This window comes from Aptenodytes patagonicus, chromosome 7 (genome assembly GCF_965638725.1).
Source record: "Aptenodytes patagonicus chromosome 7, bAptPat1.pri.cur, whole genome shotgun sequence".
Taxonomy (NCBI): Eukaryota; Metazoa; Chordata; class Aves; order Sphenisciformes; family Spheniscidae; genus Aptenodytes; species Aptenodytes patagonicus.
In genome coordinates this window covers 59,428,634-59,445,083 of record NC_134955.1, presented here as the reverse complement: position 1 = coordinate 59,445,083, position 16,450 = coordinate 59,428,634, and the positions used below count along the sequence as shown (strand labels likewise).

The 16,450-nt window shown below is 42.7% G+C and overlaps 1 protein-coding gene across 6 annotated transcripts in view; it reads right to left on the bottom strand.

Moving 5' to 3' along the window:
- The window catches only part of EVL (Enah/Vasp-like), a 164,288-nt gene that overhangs the window by 136,123 nt on the left and 11,715 nt on the right, over positions 1-16,450 (bottom strand). For 2 of the 6 annotated variants that reach the window (XM_076345440.1, XM_076345446.1), the window contains exon 1: positions 1,364-1,573. The exons of 1 other annotated variant lie outside the window; for it this stretch is intronic. In XM_076345440.1, coding sequence (XP_076201555.1) covers positions 1,364-1,386 — 23 coding nt within the window. In that variant the 5' untranslated portion in view covers positions 1,387-1,573. Of the gene's footprint in view, positions 1-1,363; positions 1,575-1,831; positions 2,172-16,450 lie in introns of those variants that run through there. 3 more of the 6 variants (XM_076345443.1, XM_076345445.1, XM_076345444.1) reach the window with 3 other exon arrangements.

The window sequence follows — 16,450 nt, the reverse complement described above, 5'->3', positions numbered from 1 at the left end:
AAAATCTTTTCCCTCAGACAGCATCATACTGCATTTCACAACAGGAGAAGTATACACGGTCAGCCTGTATCTTCTCAGCCCTTATGTCTGGAATCAGGATATTTGGGGTGGTGGTGGGGTGTCCTGTAGCTGCTTTTACAGCTTTTGACACCGCTCACTTCCACATAGAACCGATCACCAAATCACAAAATAAGGGAAATTGCCAATATATTAAATGCTTTAACAAAAGGCAGAAATAATGTTAGTAATATTTCATCTGAGGTTAGAAAGTTTAATTTGAAAATATTTGGTACAGAATGCTCATTGTGTATACAGAGACAATCCATCCTCTCCTCTAGTTACATACTTGGTCAAACAATCTCTTTTTTTGAATCAAAAAGGAAAGGGTATTTTTAAGATACATTATAATAATGATATACAGACAAACATATCATAAGGTGATCCCTAATGCTGTTACAACATTGTCACCATTTTATCTGGACAATTTTGTAACATGAGTTATAAGAAACTGAACACACTAAGCAAAACAAATTAAAAAAAAAAGTGAGACACCCCCTACCCCACAACTACTGACCAGAATTTTTTCAAGTCCAATACTGTTTTATTGCAGATAAAATAATCAACTGTTAGTGAGGGTAGAAATTCTGTTTCATGTCTTCAAAAATTTGTTACGGTTTTAAGAGACCTCAATACTTGCATAAGGATGGAGTTATATTGGGGGTGGGGATGGAGGAGGAGAGGGGGCAGAGGCAGTACTGAGCAGAACCAATATCAAATAAAAGGTGCTAATTTTATAGTCTAACAATCGCGGTTGCTCAAATGTTTGCAAACAACAAACCAACCCCAACAAACTTAACCATATTGTTATTTTAAATGTAATTCATACGGAATTCTGCAGCTACAAGATTATGAAAAACAGTCATGTATACTCTGCAGCAGCATAAAATATAATCCTATATACAATCCAAGCACCAATTCTCTCTTCTCTATCACAATCAGTATTCTATCTCGAAGGAGCATCTGTCAGATTCTCCGGAACCAAAAATAGCAAAGACCCTTTTAAACAGAACAGTTTCTGGTTTATATTTATAACTACACTGTACTCGCTGCTTCTGGCTGCACAGTGATAAAATTTGTGCAAGATATAATCAATTACCTAGCTTTGCACTTCATCATGCAGTTAGCTACCGTTACCTGCATCTTACCTTTCAAGCACTTCTCCCCCATGCATAGGGTAGAGATTTTAAAACGCAAGAAATATTTGCACATTGAAGAACTAACTGTAGAGCTGACTGACATTACACAGCAAAAACCTGGTGAGAACAAAAACCAAGCACACTGATGTATAAAACAGAGAGCCTACCTGAATTCTTCAAATGCATACATGGCCTAGTAACTACACAAATGCTCTGAAATCTAAAATAATCTTCTTAACGTGCAGGAGGACCATTTAGTTTTTCAAACTGCAGCAAAATGCATAATGACGAGACAGTATATTTGAAATATTCTGAAGAGAAAGGGTATGCAGATACTGGCCTGCAGCCTACAGCTCAGCCAGCTGCTGACAAGCAGCAGCTAACAGGGAAAGGCAATAGAGTACCATGTGATCATTCCTGCAAGTCTGATTAATGCAGTATACTCCAAGAATACAGGCTGATATCTTTATTATTCAAGCCAAATAAGTCAAATACTGTACACGACAGGCTCCACGGCTAGATTCTCATTCACATGCTACATCAAAATCGGTAAACGCAAGCAGAGGATACTAAAGAACTAAGTATATACGGTAACCGAAGAGATTAATTAGGCCCGTTCAAGCTGATTTTCTTACCTTGTAGTGATATTTTAGTCTGTGTTTTTATTCATATAAACCATCAGTGATGGAACAAAAGAGTGCAGCCACAAACCTCCCCTTCCATGAACGCCAGAACATTTTAAGTAGTTTATCTGCTAGAAATCATTTCCTCTGTAGTCTATCCCCAACCGCTTTAACTCCTTCAGCCCTGAATTCGTTGCCATAAATCCTATTTGCAATGCCAAGTGGGCTTTTTAGGGTTTATAGGGTTAACACCAAGAAATCGCAGCAGTGCAACTGAATGAAGCGGGATAAGAGCCAAAGGAGTCATATCTGCGAAATCAAAGACAGGAGATAGGAATGAGGAAAGTTGAGAATTTCATGGCATTGCAGTATGCAAGCGAAGATGCTTCAGCTGCCTAGCAACAGCACACGCAATCTCCACGGCAACAGCGCAGCGAGCGCTGGGGTCAGGGCATCGCTGCTGCACACACACACGGGGGGGTGATAAACCAGAGGCAACCTCCCCCGACCCAGCCGCAGCACCGGCCACCCTACACCGGCGGGACCTGCCCCAGTGCCGGTGGCCGGTGGGGAGAACCAGGAGCGATGAGGCACCCTGGGCACAGGGATGAAGTTTGCACCTACTCTGTGCAGGGTGGTCCCACCAAAGCGGAATGTGGAAGCACATGGGCACACTCCTGGAATAGCTCAGCAATGGACAATGCGTCTGCTCCTCTGAAATAACGCAGCTTGGCAGCGTTGCACACCCTGGTTGAATAAACACAGCTCACAGCGCAGGAGAACAGACCCCAAAACACCAGGAGCCGGAGCTGACCATCCCCATATAGCAAGCCCCTGGGAAAACTTGGACTTGTAAGAAACACAGGCTGGACGACTGCCATTATCCATTCGCTTAGGGATTGCATGGGTCTTACTCACAGGGAGACTTCGCCAAGCGTCCCGACAGCCCCAGCTGAACTCAGCATCATGCTCGGGAGGGACGGGAGGAGGTTTTACCGTGCAGTTGTGCACACACTGGATTAGCCTCAGCATATCTGCCACAACAGCGTGCAGCCATCTAAGGATGCTGCCACCATAGGCCAGGCAGAAGGGGAACAGGCTCTGCCATGCGGCTGCTGGCTAAAGAGCAGATTAAGGGAGAGGGTTGCTGGAAATGACAGAGATTCAAATCCTGGGAAATCAACCCCTCACCTGGGAGGGAGAGATTATGGGGCAGTGAGAGAACACACTGCCTGTGAAAGTCAGGAGGAGGAAGCAAATTCAAAGTCACTGCTGGGGCTGCCCCCCACCTTGACTTGCCTCTTTCTTTTACTGCCAGGGCTGGTTTCCAGTACAAGGAAACAGTTTCTCACATGGAAGATTTTGGCTGGAGTTTGAAACATCCAGACCCAACTACAGCTCCTGAAAAGCCTGAGGTTCACCCCACTCTAGGGCAGTGGCTGCCCCACTGAGCTACGGGATTCGGAGACTGGAAAAGCATCCAAAGTACAGCCAGACACATCTCCTGGACACAGCGATCTGTGACAGGCCGCGGTAACTGCGGCATTTGATCCCACGGCTCTGAAAAATATAGGCAGAAAGAGCTGGAGTGAAAGGGAAAGGCATTCATGGCAAAAAACCAGCCCTGGAAACAAAGAAAATCCACATTTATTTGGGACATGGTGTTTTTAATGCAGTAGTGACCTTGGGTTTCGTTTTATTTCTTTTTAAACAAATGTGATAGTGTTAAGTGACAATAAAGGCGCGCTGTAGGAACACTAAAACACATGCAGTTACACCATCTGACAGAAATTAATTATTCCATAAGCATCCAGAAAGAAAGGGACTGCGAGGTAGGTGCTTCTGGCTAGAGCCTAATAAAAGATTAAAAGTAGCAGAGAGGAGAACAATACAACCGTCAAGAAAAGTCATCTTCCATATTTAGGCTGAGCTTCACTAGAAGTATGCCTACTATATACAGTACCCAAGCAGCCGGGCACGGGTGAGGTAGCCCCTTGCAAGCAAGTGTTCTGCCACTGACTTGGTAGGAAACAAGTTTTTACCTTCAAAGTCAGAGCTAGCCAAGATCCCTCATGGGTGAAATGAGGAAAGTCTGAACTTCTGTTTTCTTGTTCATCCCAATCTTCCTCTAACTTGAATTCAAGTGGAAGAAGGCTGGTTTTCATTTGAAATGTGTTTATTTTTCATGCTAGCTAAAATAAAACCCTTCTACAGAACTAACAGCAGATGTAGTGTACTGTTTCCCCTAAGTATTCGTTCTCCTTGAAACAGAGTGACAAAATCACTATCTGGTCTTCCTATTTCTGCAACTTCTTAAGAGCCACTATGCTAATAAATAGTCAACTGTTCAAGTCAAGGCTTCCCTCATCAATGAGTTCACTGTGAAGGACTCAAAAGGCAAACACCCTCTAGAAAGCTTTCATACTCAGTAGAGGTCAGCTGCTGAAAGGTTTCAGTACGATAACTTTTTTTAACTTAATTTTTTTTAGCCAGCACTTTCACAACAGCTCATAGCACTACAGACAGCAAGAGCATGGCTCCTATCCTGTGAGATAACCGACAGTCTAATTTCTGGTTAATTAATTACTCGGATTCCCATATTAGATGGTAAGATCTGACACCGTCATGTCATATTGTCTACATGAATGAGGCTCAGCATGCAATTACCTAACAGAACTCGCAGGGGCTTCGAAAAGTCACATGAACACATGCAATGGCCAAATGCATAAATAAATGCAGGATTAGAATACCTCCTTATGACTTTTTAGCAAAGAAGACTGTAACTTCTCATGCCCTGAGCCAGACTGAAGGTCTCGAGAAAGAGACAGAAGGTACATCAGAAACCACAACCAGCAATGAAATTTTTTACAAGAAGGAGTTGTTTATTCCCTGCCTGGCTGTATAATCAGTCCAGACCTTTGATGAAAAATGTCCCACACTTTACCACAAAATGAAATTACGCCACAGAAAAGAAAAATGACACTAAACATAGTCGTGGTGGGGCGATTAATGTAACGGGAGCTGAGGGACCCACATCCCACCTTCTGATCCAAGGCCAGCTGGATGTGGCAATGGGGCCTGCTTCCCACTGAAGAAGATCAGTAGCTTTTGGAAAACAATTTGCAGTTTTAATTCCAGGCTCTAACAAACAAGTGAGACTGTGACAGAAGTGGTTATCCTTGATGAAAGCTTGACAAAGAAGCAAAGGATGCAAAAAAAGCCTGGAAATACAACAAACCAGAACAAGGCAGAGGATAATGGTGAAATTTCTGGCTTTAGCTAGTATTTAAGTGGTGTACAAAGGCCTTGTGTTGATACTCTGCTTCAGAACTTAACTGCCCCAAGAATAACAGCTTGCATTATTGGTATTCAGTATATCAGTGTATCAGTATTGGTCCTCTTGACCTGAGATTCCACCAAAGCTGTGGCCAGATGCTAGGCGACATTATCCGATCAGAAGCAGACTGAGATATTTTAATGAGGTAACTATTTATTCCCTTGCTGAAGCAAGGAAAAAGCCACTAACACAGCGGACTTCTGTCATTAAGCCTGTATTATCATTATGCTGAAATGATATTCAGACCACTCTAAAAAAAAAAAACAACTGCACTGAAAAATCCAGCATTCACTTCAATTCATGAGGAAGAAAACAGAAAGGAGAAGGGAAATGAGCCAACAAGAGCATATATAATCAGTATACATCCACCGCAGCTCTAACATTTCTGCACAGTGGAGGATGTGGCAATCACAGAGAGCATCCCAGAATATGCTGAAAAATCTCCTTTCAGTAGGATTTTCTCCGAGTTCAAAAGTCTTTCTTGGGCTTAAGAAAATAAGATTTAAAAGGATTATTGAAATAGAAGAAGGAATGGCTACCTTAGTTTGTTCAGGTACTGGGACAATTGTGGAAATAATTGCAGCGCCCTAGAGCTTACTGAACAATGGTATATTCAGTATTGGAGTTTTGACTCAAACCTTCAGCTGTTAAAGGAAAGGAGGGTGGGGTGGAAATGAACATTTTTTTCCTCTTTTCAGCAGTGGGATTTCTATTCCACGTCGCCTTAAAACACTACCTGAATGTTGATGCACAAGAATAGTCTGATCCACATTTCAGACTGCTCCTTTAACTCTCTGGTCTTCACTCTGACCACTAAAGTTTGATTTTGTGAAGTTAACGTTCACCAAAAAAAAAAATTCCTACCTATGTTCCCTCCTCATTTATACAGCTTGAAATTATCACAGCACATGAACATTTGCACAGCAAAAATCACTTTTCTCCCTCCCAGATTTGGCCCAACTACACCTCATGCCTTGCAAATCTCAAGGCTTGGCCTGACCACAGGACAGCTGATGTGAGGTCTTCCCCGTGATCTTCTCCCACGGCTTTACTCTTATCATACTGGGAGTAGCACATACCACTTTCATTAACAGATACTCTGTACCAGGTGCAGGCAAGCATACAGCATCTCACAGGGCTGAAAGGGGATATTTTTCCAAATACAGCCCCATCTGCCTTATTCTAGTGCTTAAGGGAAGGTGCACTGAAGTGAACTAGAGAGAATGGGATTCTTACTGATTTTCTAACTGGCCCTTGGGGATAGCACAAAGTCATAGCTTGCAATCCAACAGAACTGAGCCAGTCGGAACGAAAACTAAAAGCTCCATACGGATTATTAAGTTATCGATCACTGCAATAGGGCCTGAAATATCCAGTCAAATTTAGGACTTTATGGTGCTGATTGCCATATAAAGCTGAAAATGGAAAAGGTCCCTAGCAGTTTTAGTAGGCAAGACATAACAATCAGCAACAGACAAGGATATTTGTGGCCTTTCAATACCTAAAAGGGGCTTATAAGAAAGATGGGGACAGACTTTTTAGCAGGGCCTGTTGCGATAGGACAAGGGGTAATGGTTCTAAAATAAAGGAGAGTAGATTTAGATTGGACATAAGGAAGAAATATTTTACCATGAGGGTGGTGAAACACTGGCACAGGTTGCCCAGAGAGGTGGTGGATGCCCCATCCCTGGCAACATTCAAGGTCAGGTTGGACGGGGCTCTGAGCAACCTGATCTAGTTGCAGATGTCCCTGCCCATGGCAGGGGGGTTGGACTAGATGACCTTTAGAGGTCCCTTCCAACCCAAACTATTCTATGATTCTATGATTCTATGATTTCAGATAAACGTCAAATTAGTAAAAGAAGAAATATGGTCATACCACTGAACATCCAAAAAACTAAGATTCAGCCTGTACAGGTTGCAAATGTTAGTTGATATGACCAAGACTTGGGTATTCCTGCCTGAGTTTCTGCCTGCTTAAGAGAAATGATTTAAAACCATTCAAAATCTCTTCCAAGGAAAGGTACAGGGCTGCACGAATTTGAAGTGCATGGCAGTAATGTATTATTTACTCCTAGATAAACAATTATCAACCATAGCTTTTTCAATACAGCACAGATTAATTTGAATCACACCACACACAAAAGTCGCCTTAGCAATTATGAATTACGCTGCCTCAATATTCACCTGACAGCCACAGCATCTTATACCTGCTACATCTTTGCTGATTAGTATCTTAATCTGTACAAGCACAGAGCAGAAGACATAGAGGACTCTTTCAGAGAAAATAAAAGTGTAGGCTTCCATTTGGAAACTTCCTTCAAGCTAGCCATAATTAGTCAATTTGACTTTTTCCAAGTTGTGAGGGATTAAGTGGGAAAAAAGAGAAGCGGGAGACTAAAACTAGACTTGCATTGTCACCACTATCAAATGAAATGCCAATGGATATGAAAACAGTATCTGAATAAACCACGGTCGTCCACTGAAGCACACATTGACAATAAAACATTTGGACATTTATGAGGGGTGTATACGTCATATATAAATAAACACAAACATGTGTACTTGAGACATGAATACAAATAAAGGTAGTCACATACTACCATAAATACCCTGACTTCTTGCCGTTTTCAAGGAAGCCAATGGCCTAGATCTTATCAGCATTTAAATTATACAGTGGCATGTTTGCAGTCAAACATGAACCAAGCAACTTCCCACACACAGATGAGCACATTAATGCCTACTGAACTGGGGACTCATTATCAAGTGTATTGGCAAGCCAGAAGTTACTCTGTATGGAAAATATCGGAGTCTACTTGACATCTTCTCTGGCAAACATTAGAAGAGTACTCCTAGTAACAACTGAGTCGTCTTATACCTCGGCACTCTCTTGTTAAATAGTAGGATCTAGACGGGAGAAAAATCAAGGCTGAGTTTTATCCTTCTGCTTTTATCTGCCAAAAGTAACCTCACTGCAGTCGATAAAACTCCATGGGTACCATGTATCTGTTGAGCAAGCTCTCTGCAGCACAAGATCACAGTACCAAGGTCTTAGGAGCTATTAGCTTATGAGGATTTTACATAGACATAATGTCAAAGCTCAGATCGGATCGTGGCCCAGAATTTCACCTGGAACATGTAACGATTATCCAGTGCAAGGCACTTGTGGCAGAGAATTTGCCAAAACTTGGCTGCATTGCTATCACATTAAGATGTATACTGCTCCTGCTTCCTCAGGAAGTTTTAACAGAACAATAGAGTCCTAGTGCTTTAGTTAATACTTGCATGCTCTTGGAAATGAGCCTGCATGTTCAGAGCAGATGACCACCAACAAAAAAAGAACAGTTTCTTCTTTCCCTGATAACTGATGCAAAATACATTAGAATAAACGTGTGAAGGAATTATTCATTATATACTGTGGAATTCTTTGTTCAGAAACAGCTTCTGACAGCAGCACCAGACATAAGCTATGGCAACTTCAGAACATCATTTGCTCACTCCCATGAGAACATACAAAAGTTTTGATTCCTCCAAGGCTTCAGGACAGCCTGGAACCCATCAGCAGCTTTATACACTAACCCATATGACTTTGCTGGCAGGAGGGAGGTGCTAGTGGTGTGATGCCACTGGAGCTATGCTTCTACCCAGAGAAAGGTGGCACCAACATCACACTGGTCAGGTTCTGGCCTACCTTGTACCAAAAAGTCTTTACTCCAGTAAGGCTTTTGACAGTGTCTCCCTCATAGACACGCTCATCACTGTGTATAAATGCATGATGGAGGAGTAAAGAAGACAGAGTCAGACTCTTCTCAGAGGTGACAGGACAAAAGGCAATGGGCACAAATTTTGAAATACAGGAAATCCAATTCAAACATAAGAAGAAATTTTTCTACCATGAGGGTGGTCAAACACTGGCACAGGTTGCCCAGAGAGGTTGTGGCATCACCATCCTTGGAGATATTTAAAACTCAACTGGCCAAGGTCCTGAGCAGGGGCTTGGACGAGGTGGACTCCAGATGTCCCTGCTGACTTCCACGACTCTGTGTGATTCTGTGAGCAGCACCTTCCCATCCGTTGGGCATAGCACAGCTTGCTCCCAAAGTATGCCTGGCTGCTACAGCAGCTGCTGCACAAGAAACATCAGGTCATTCCCACAACCTCTCCCCTTTGTGATAACTCATCTCACGTGGAATTTATTTACTGACAACATATGCTCCCTAAGTAAAATACACATAGTGGAGGAAGATTATACATAGTCTTTAACAAAAAACATCAATGCATTTAGACTACAACTTTGAGACTTCATGCTGCCTTCTTCCTATAAGGCTGGAGGAGAGTTACAGGTGGCCATGAGTATATTCGATAACACAACTCAGGGATGCCTTTCTCCGAAATGCATGCAGCTTGGCAACACTGCACTCTGCACAGGGTCAGTGCAGCGAAGGCATGGGTTTCTGCCAGCTTTACTAATTTCTTCACAGAGCATCAGCAAGACCCAACGTTTTTGAGCCAGATATAGCAAGGAGATATGTTGTATGACATTCCATGGCAAATCAAAACCACAGCAGGCAGTTTAAGTTGCAAAGTATTGTTTTAAAAATCATGTTTGTAGCCTTTATTTGTTCTTCACATAAAGACTGAAGATTGCAAAACTGAGGGTTTGGGTTTTTTTTAAGAACCTGAGAAATATCACAACTCCTGCTCTTTGCTGCTCCTACAGGACTCCTTGAAGAGGGTTCACTGTTTTTTTCAGTGAAACATTATTAGGTCTGACACTTTAATTAAAGGAGGTGTCAAAATGAACACAATCATATCTTTTTCACATAAGCTGCATGTTACACTTTAGAGTCAAATGCATGTAAATGACAAAACAGCATCACAGCAAAAGCCTTTACACAATCCATGAAACTGGGCAGCTTTCGGGACCCCACATCATCTGGACATCATCAGTTCTCCACTTTCCAATGCTACTGGGGATGAGATTCTGTTTCCTAACAGAAGGACAAGCACTAATATTCATAAAGAAGCAAAAGAGTAACACAAACCCCATGTTTGGGGCACCTTGCTTTGCTTTCTACATTCAGAATTTCCATACCTCTCCTAATTTTCCTGTGAGTTATCTAATAAGATCTGGATTTCTGAGGTGGGGAATGGAAGAGTGTGGGAAGCCACGCCGCTTGCTTCAGGACTGTGTAGCAAAGTTACTCATAAAGTCTTAATTCTCATTTTGGCTCTGCCAACTCCCAGACCTTTGCTCAACCCACAGTCCAAACGAAGGAGGTCTTCGACAAACCAAACCATTACTGCAACCCACCCCAGCAGCCCCCAAGCCCTGGCCATCCACAGGTACTGTTCAAGACCCTGTGATGTTTCTTGCAGCCAGAAGAAACCAGGTGAGCTCGGGAGGGAGAGCAGAGTAGGAGGTCACTCATACACGCTACTTGCCCAGCTATAATTGCATGGCTTATAATTTCTCAACTAAATGATCACATTTTCTCATTCTATCTTTAAAAAACTACCTACTTAGGCTATACAACTGTGATTAACTACCTGTGGTATGGCTAGTAGCATTTTTACAGCCAAGTAAGGAACAGTACTATAAATTGCCCTACACTACCATGAATCAAGCTTAGTACTACACCTATTGCCTCCCTACCTGTGCTGACTGGGTCCTTTTCATCACTCAGGCCAGACTAGCAGGCAAGCCATGCAGAACGCATCCAGTCTGTGTCACAACTGGGTCGCAACCTTGGGAAAAGCAATGAGATACACTTTTGTTCATCCCAAAACTGCAGAAAGAAGGTGTACAGGATCAGGAAAGGACAGAAGGGGAAAGCAGGAGTGCATTTTTCAGCCTGAGGGGTCTTGGCTCCAGATCCACTGACTGGTTTTTGTACACCAAACCCCAGAGAGAACTGCAGCAAATGAAAGCTTTTTCCTCCCAACAGTGCTCACTGCTGAAACTTTGCATAGTCTTGCTGCCGTCCTGCCTGGTGTTGCTTGAGGTTCAACTGAGTTGCCTAAACCCAGGTGTCCAAGCATGCAGCTGGGCTCTGGTCTCCTACAGGTCATGGCCATCAGCCACACATCCATCACTTGGGTACTCCAGAGCATTTGAAATGGAACTGGGCACCAATTCAGTTTAGACAACTGACTCGTATCTTCGAGTATTAAATATTTATACATGAGCCAAATCCTACTTCCCTCATCTTTGGAGGTCAAGAGAGGTGAGCATGACCTGTCTTCTAGCATGAGGTACATTTGTCTTTCCAAGTATGAATGACTTCCTGAAGGAAATGGTCAGGTCATCACAGATAAACAAATCCCGGTGTAGCTAATTTCTAATGAATGAAGCTACAGAGCAGTCAGTGCATCCCAGTGACCTTGAAAGGGAAGACAGAAGTAGCAAGGCTCTGCAAATGAATTCCCAAGACTCATAAAATGAGAGATCATCACAAAAGCTCAAATACTATCCAAAGCTTATTCCCCTTGCTCACAAAATTCCTATTGTTTCCAGCCACAGACAGGCATCACTATTCTTTCACATTTTGAACTGACATATCTATCTCAGAGCACTGTAGATCTGCCTAACCTGATGCCTGCTCCTTCCAGCCTCACATTCCTAGTTGCATTCCCCGTATCAGCTGCAAATAGCTCAAGCTCTCTTAAGTTCTTGCTTTCCCATCCACTGCCACGGGCACTACCACTCTTTTCTCTGCTACCGCACGCTGCTATTAGATAAGCACAATACTAATTGACATTAGTATTATCAGACAGTGTTGGTGCCTGGGAAATACAAGCAATGCTGGACCCCTGGGCTGCCTCTGCTCCAGGCTCACCACATCCTCCACCTGCCCTTTCTCCAAAGACATGCCAGCACTAGCCGAATATTACCTTTGGCACCGTAGTGGTGTAGGGCTGAGGACAGAGATCAGTATTTACAGCTGCCTCCCCACCTCCTCAGAAACAGAAAGGTGCTGAGCAGAGCAGAAAGGAGCTGAAATGTATGTTGGCTCCGTACAAGCACAGGAATGGCAAGAACAGGTCAAAGGAAACCCAGTAAGGACAGTGGAGGAGAGGATCCGATATCCTGGAGAGAAGGATATTTTGTGCCCTTGGTGGGATGTAAAATCTGAAGGGTAGGTACTAGTCCCACAGCCAGACTGTGTTGACCTCACCCTCTGTCCCTTGACTTCTCAACCTCTCCAAAAACTATTATTATTTAACAGTATTGTTGATGCTTGAGGGTGTCCTTTCTGGTATGAGTGTCATGACAGATCCATATGGTGTTGCTCATCGTTGTGCCCCAGGTCTCCAACATCAGTGTGGCCTGGAGGTCCCCTTCCCTCCGCACTTCACTAAATTGTGCGGCTTAAGTCTCTGCAATATTTTTATATTCCACTGGTTTATCATACAGACAAGGGATTCAGGAACAGCCACAGGGATCTTTAGCTTATAATCACACAACTTTCTTCTCTAATCCCTCTTTCTCTTTCAACTACCTCTTCTGAAACCACTTCAAAATGCTGCCAAGATAATCTTTTCTCTCATCTCTCGTCCCCCCATACAACTCCAAGTCTAAAATGCTCCTGTCTCTGACACCTTCCCTTCAGTTTATTATTTATCTCTGTCATACAGGCTCTTTTATCCCACCACAGTTCCCAAGGCGTCAGGAACGTAAAGGAAACTTTCCCAAGGAGTGTAAGGAACAAAAGGGTGATGGCAGACCAGATTATTCCTAAACAATCCCACACTTACATAAACAGAAGGTAGCACTCAACAAATGAGTAGTGAAAAAAAAAGGGGTATAGAGAAGTAATTATAATAAAAACATATGTGAATCTGCTCAGGAATACTGAAATACTAGGAGTTTTTCAGTTTACCTTTGAAAATGTGCTTTCTCTACATACTTTGGACCAGACAGAGGTCCAAAGGGGTCTTTGGCCTCTTTTGACCAACATACTGGGTTCTCCGCCAGCAAATATTCCTGGAGAGGAAAAAAAGGCATGCAACACTTGCAAGTTATCACTGCACAAACACAGGAGGTTCCTTGCTGAAGAACCGTATAAAGGAAACTGTCACGGAGCCAAAATATTCTCTTGTGACAGCCAAGCTTCTTGCAACTTCCCAAATAAGGCCATGACTTTAAAGAGCATGTCTTTTCAAAGCCTCATCGATTTTCATCGCCTCATGAAGAAGTACATTGTTTATGTGTCTGGGTGTGCTGATATTAAAACAGGATGAGATGGGCACAGCTCAGTGGTTTCAAAGCCTGGTTTCCAGACAGAATTAACCAAATAATCACAGGAAGCTTCTAGAGGCTGACAGCACCCCCTTGGCCACTATTTTGGAGTCATTCCTTGTGCAAGTTGAAACTACAAGGTGTGACGATGCTAACAGGGACAGCATTTCCTAGTACTCTGGGGATAGATTTTAAGGGAATTTGGAAGCACAATATTATATTCCTTCCAGCCTCCCAAATTCCAGAGACTTTCACATCAAAGTTAGGATTCCTGTTAAAGTTCAGGCCAGGTTGCAGGTCATTTCTCTATTTTTCAAATACCAGTTTACTCATCTTCAGAGAAAGAAAAAAAAAAGCTATGGAATTAGATCAGCTTTGCTGTATCTAGTTCATATTTATTATCCATTCTCCTCCTGAAGTCACTCCAATAGTTTCAGTTTGGCAAATTGTTGAAAATGATCAGGTGCTTCCGTTCTGCTACTTATTTTACACTTGAAGCACAGCACTATGAAGTCAGAATTTTTTTGCACAATCCTTTGAAAACAAAGCAAGCCCTTAAAAAACACCCTACAGAAAAACTTGCAGGTCTCAGCCATTCCCATTACCCCATCTTTGCAATTATAATGTGTCTGTTCCTGTAATAATCATACAGCAAAAAATATACTCACAGAACTTTAAAGCCATGGACAGAAAAGGAAGAAAAGCAGTAAGAAAATGGGTCAGTAGAGCTTGTGTATATTGAAAGCACAAGCTAGTTAGGTGATGGCCATTCAGAAGGTACGTGCTGTAGTATTAGATAGGCAGAAAGGAAAGAAAAAGCCAAAGGAAAACAGTGCAAGCCAAAGCCAAGTAATACATGACAGTTGTACCTAAACACCAAGCAAATCAAACTTGGTGGTATATGACTTTAAGCAGCTCCAGCAAGACTCATGACTTCTTCTACAAGAAGGACGTTGAGGTGCTGGAGCGTGTCCAGAGAAGGGCAACGAGGCTGGTGAGGGGTCTGGAGAACAAGTCTTATGAGGAGCGGCTGAGGGAACTGGGACTGTTCAGCCTGGAGAAAAGGAGGCTGAGGGGAGACCTCATCGCTCTCTACAACTACCTGAAAGGAGGTTGTAGCGAGGTGGGTGTCGGTCTCTTTTCCCAGGTAACAAGTGATAAGACGAGAGCAAATGGCCTCAAGTTGCGGCAGGGGAGGTTTAGATTGGATGTAAGGAGAAATTTCTTTACTGAAAGAGTGGTGAAACATTGGAAGAGGCTGCCCAGGGAAGTGGTGGAGTCCCCATCCCTGGAAGTATTTAAAAGACGTGTAGATGAGGCGCTTAGGGACATGGTTTAGTGGGCATGGTGGTGTTGGGTTGACGGTTGGACTCGATGATCTTAGAGGTCTTTTCCAACCTCAATGATTCTATGATTCTATTCTATGATTCTAGTCCATGTGCTACATAACCCAACAGAGAGTGAACTTCCAGCGTATGAATAGTGCTGGAAGCAGGGTGTCTCTTGCACAAAGGGTTGGCCTGAGATGAAACAAGTCCCCACCCTCTCCACCTTGATCACACGTTCACACTCCTGCCTTTACCCTGTGGAGCACCATGCAGCCACAAACCAGGTCAAAAGCTGGCTAATCCAACAGAAAACTGATGAATTTTCTTTGGCTGGATTAACAAATTAACAAGACATCCTACAACAAAATGATCATGAAGTGCCACACAAGGAGAGTGGTGGGAAGGTCCTTCTAGAGCCAGGGGGAATCAACACACAATTACACCAGTTTAGGCATAACTAATAAACTGTCCTGTAGAGTTTATCTACATGAGAAAACTCTAGAAAGGTAATCTGAATTAACATTTCTGTAATAAATCAAACCACATTAGATCCCTGCAGACACACTCATTATTAATTAAATCAACCCTATTTCATATTTAGTATAATTTACTTTGATGTGAATTAAGCTTAATCAAATTAAGGTCATTTGAACACTGAATCAGAGAATATATACAATGGTTTAACTTAGTTTACCTAATTTACTTTACGTTCACATTTTAAGTGATTTGGATTAATTTTCCTTCACATCCTTGTGCAGACAGCTTTAGAATAGAGAGAGACAGCAGAGAATAGAAGAGATGCTGGGAAACTCCCCCCAAAATCAACAGTTTTGAGCTGTCAATGAATTCATTCCGCAAGAAAGGGGTACTAGAAGCTGCGTATCCTGCTGAGGACACGCTGGCAGGGCTGCTGCATGCTCACTCTCCATGAAGGCTCTCCCCTGTCTCTCCATCTTTGCTGAAGTTCCTCTGGAGCCCAGAGGCTGGAGAGAGAGAATCACGACCCTGCAAGCCTTCACCTCTCCATCCTCCTGCATTTGCAATACCTGAACAGATGTTGATGGGCCATGAGAAATGCATGTCCTGAAGGAAACTGAGAAGATCCTCCAGGAAGCTGAGGCATTTGATGTGGTTTTTTGTTTTTAAATAGCAGGTCACTAAAATATTTGATGTGTTTTGTACTATTAGGAAAACACAGCAGTTATCAAAGTTGTTGTTTTTAATAAAATAACAAAAATCATAAAAGCCTGTTTCTTTAGGCAGATATGTTAAAATCACTTGTCATGTTTACTCAGTTTTAAGGTCTTATTCTAATTTTGCTTACCCTGCTCCAACACTTAAAAAGTCACACGGAGTCTTCTAGCAAACTCCCTTCACATTCCTCTTAAGTGACTCTGCCTTTTACCATTAAAGAGATTTTTCTGTATACACAGATGTGTAAATAAATGCACTCTGTCGTATTTAGGGCACTAGTCATCTAATATTTCCTGCGATCCAGGTACCATCTGTGAAGCTGAACTGCAGTTCAGGCCTATCATATTGACATGGGTGTTGGGGAATCAGAGATGGAAATTGATATTAGATTATAATCCCACTGCATTCAAATAGAAGACGAGGACTGTAGCAAGGTCAGGCTTAGCTGTAGTCTGTAATACCCAAGCATACCTCTGAAATGTTTGTTCAGGGAACCTTTAGCTGTGTTGTTTATTTTGCAGTGTCCACTC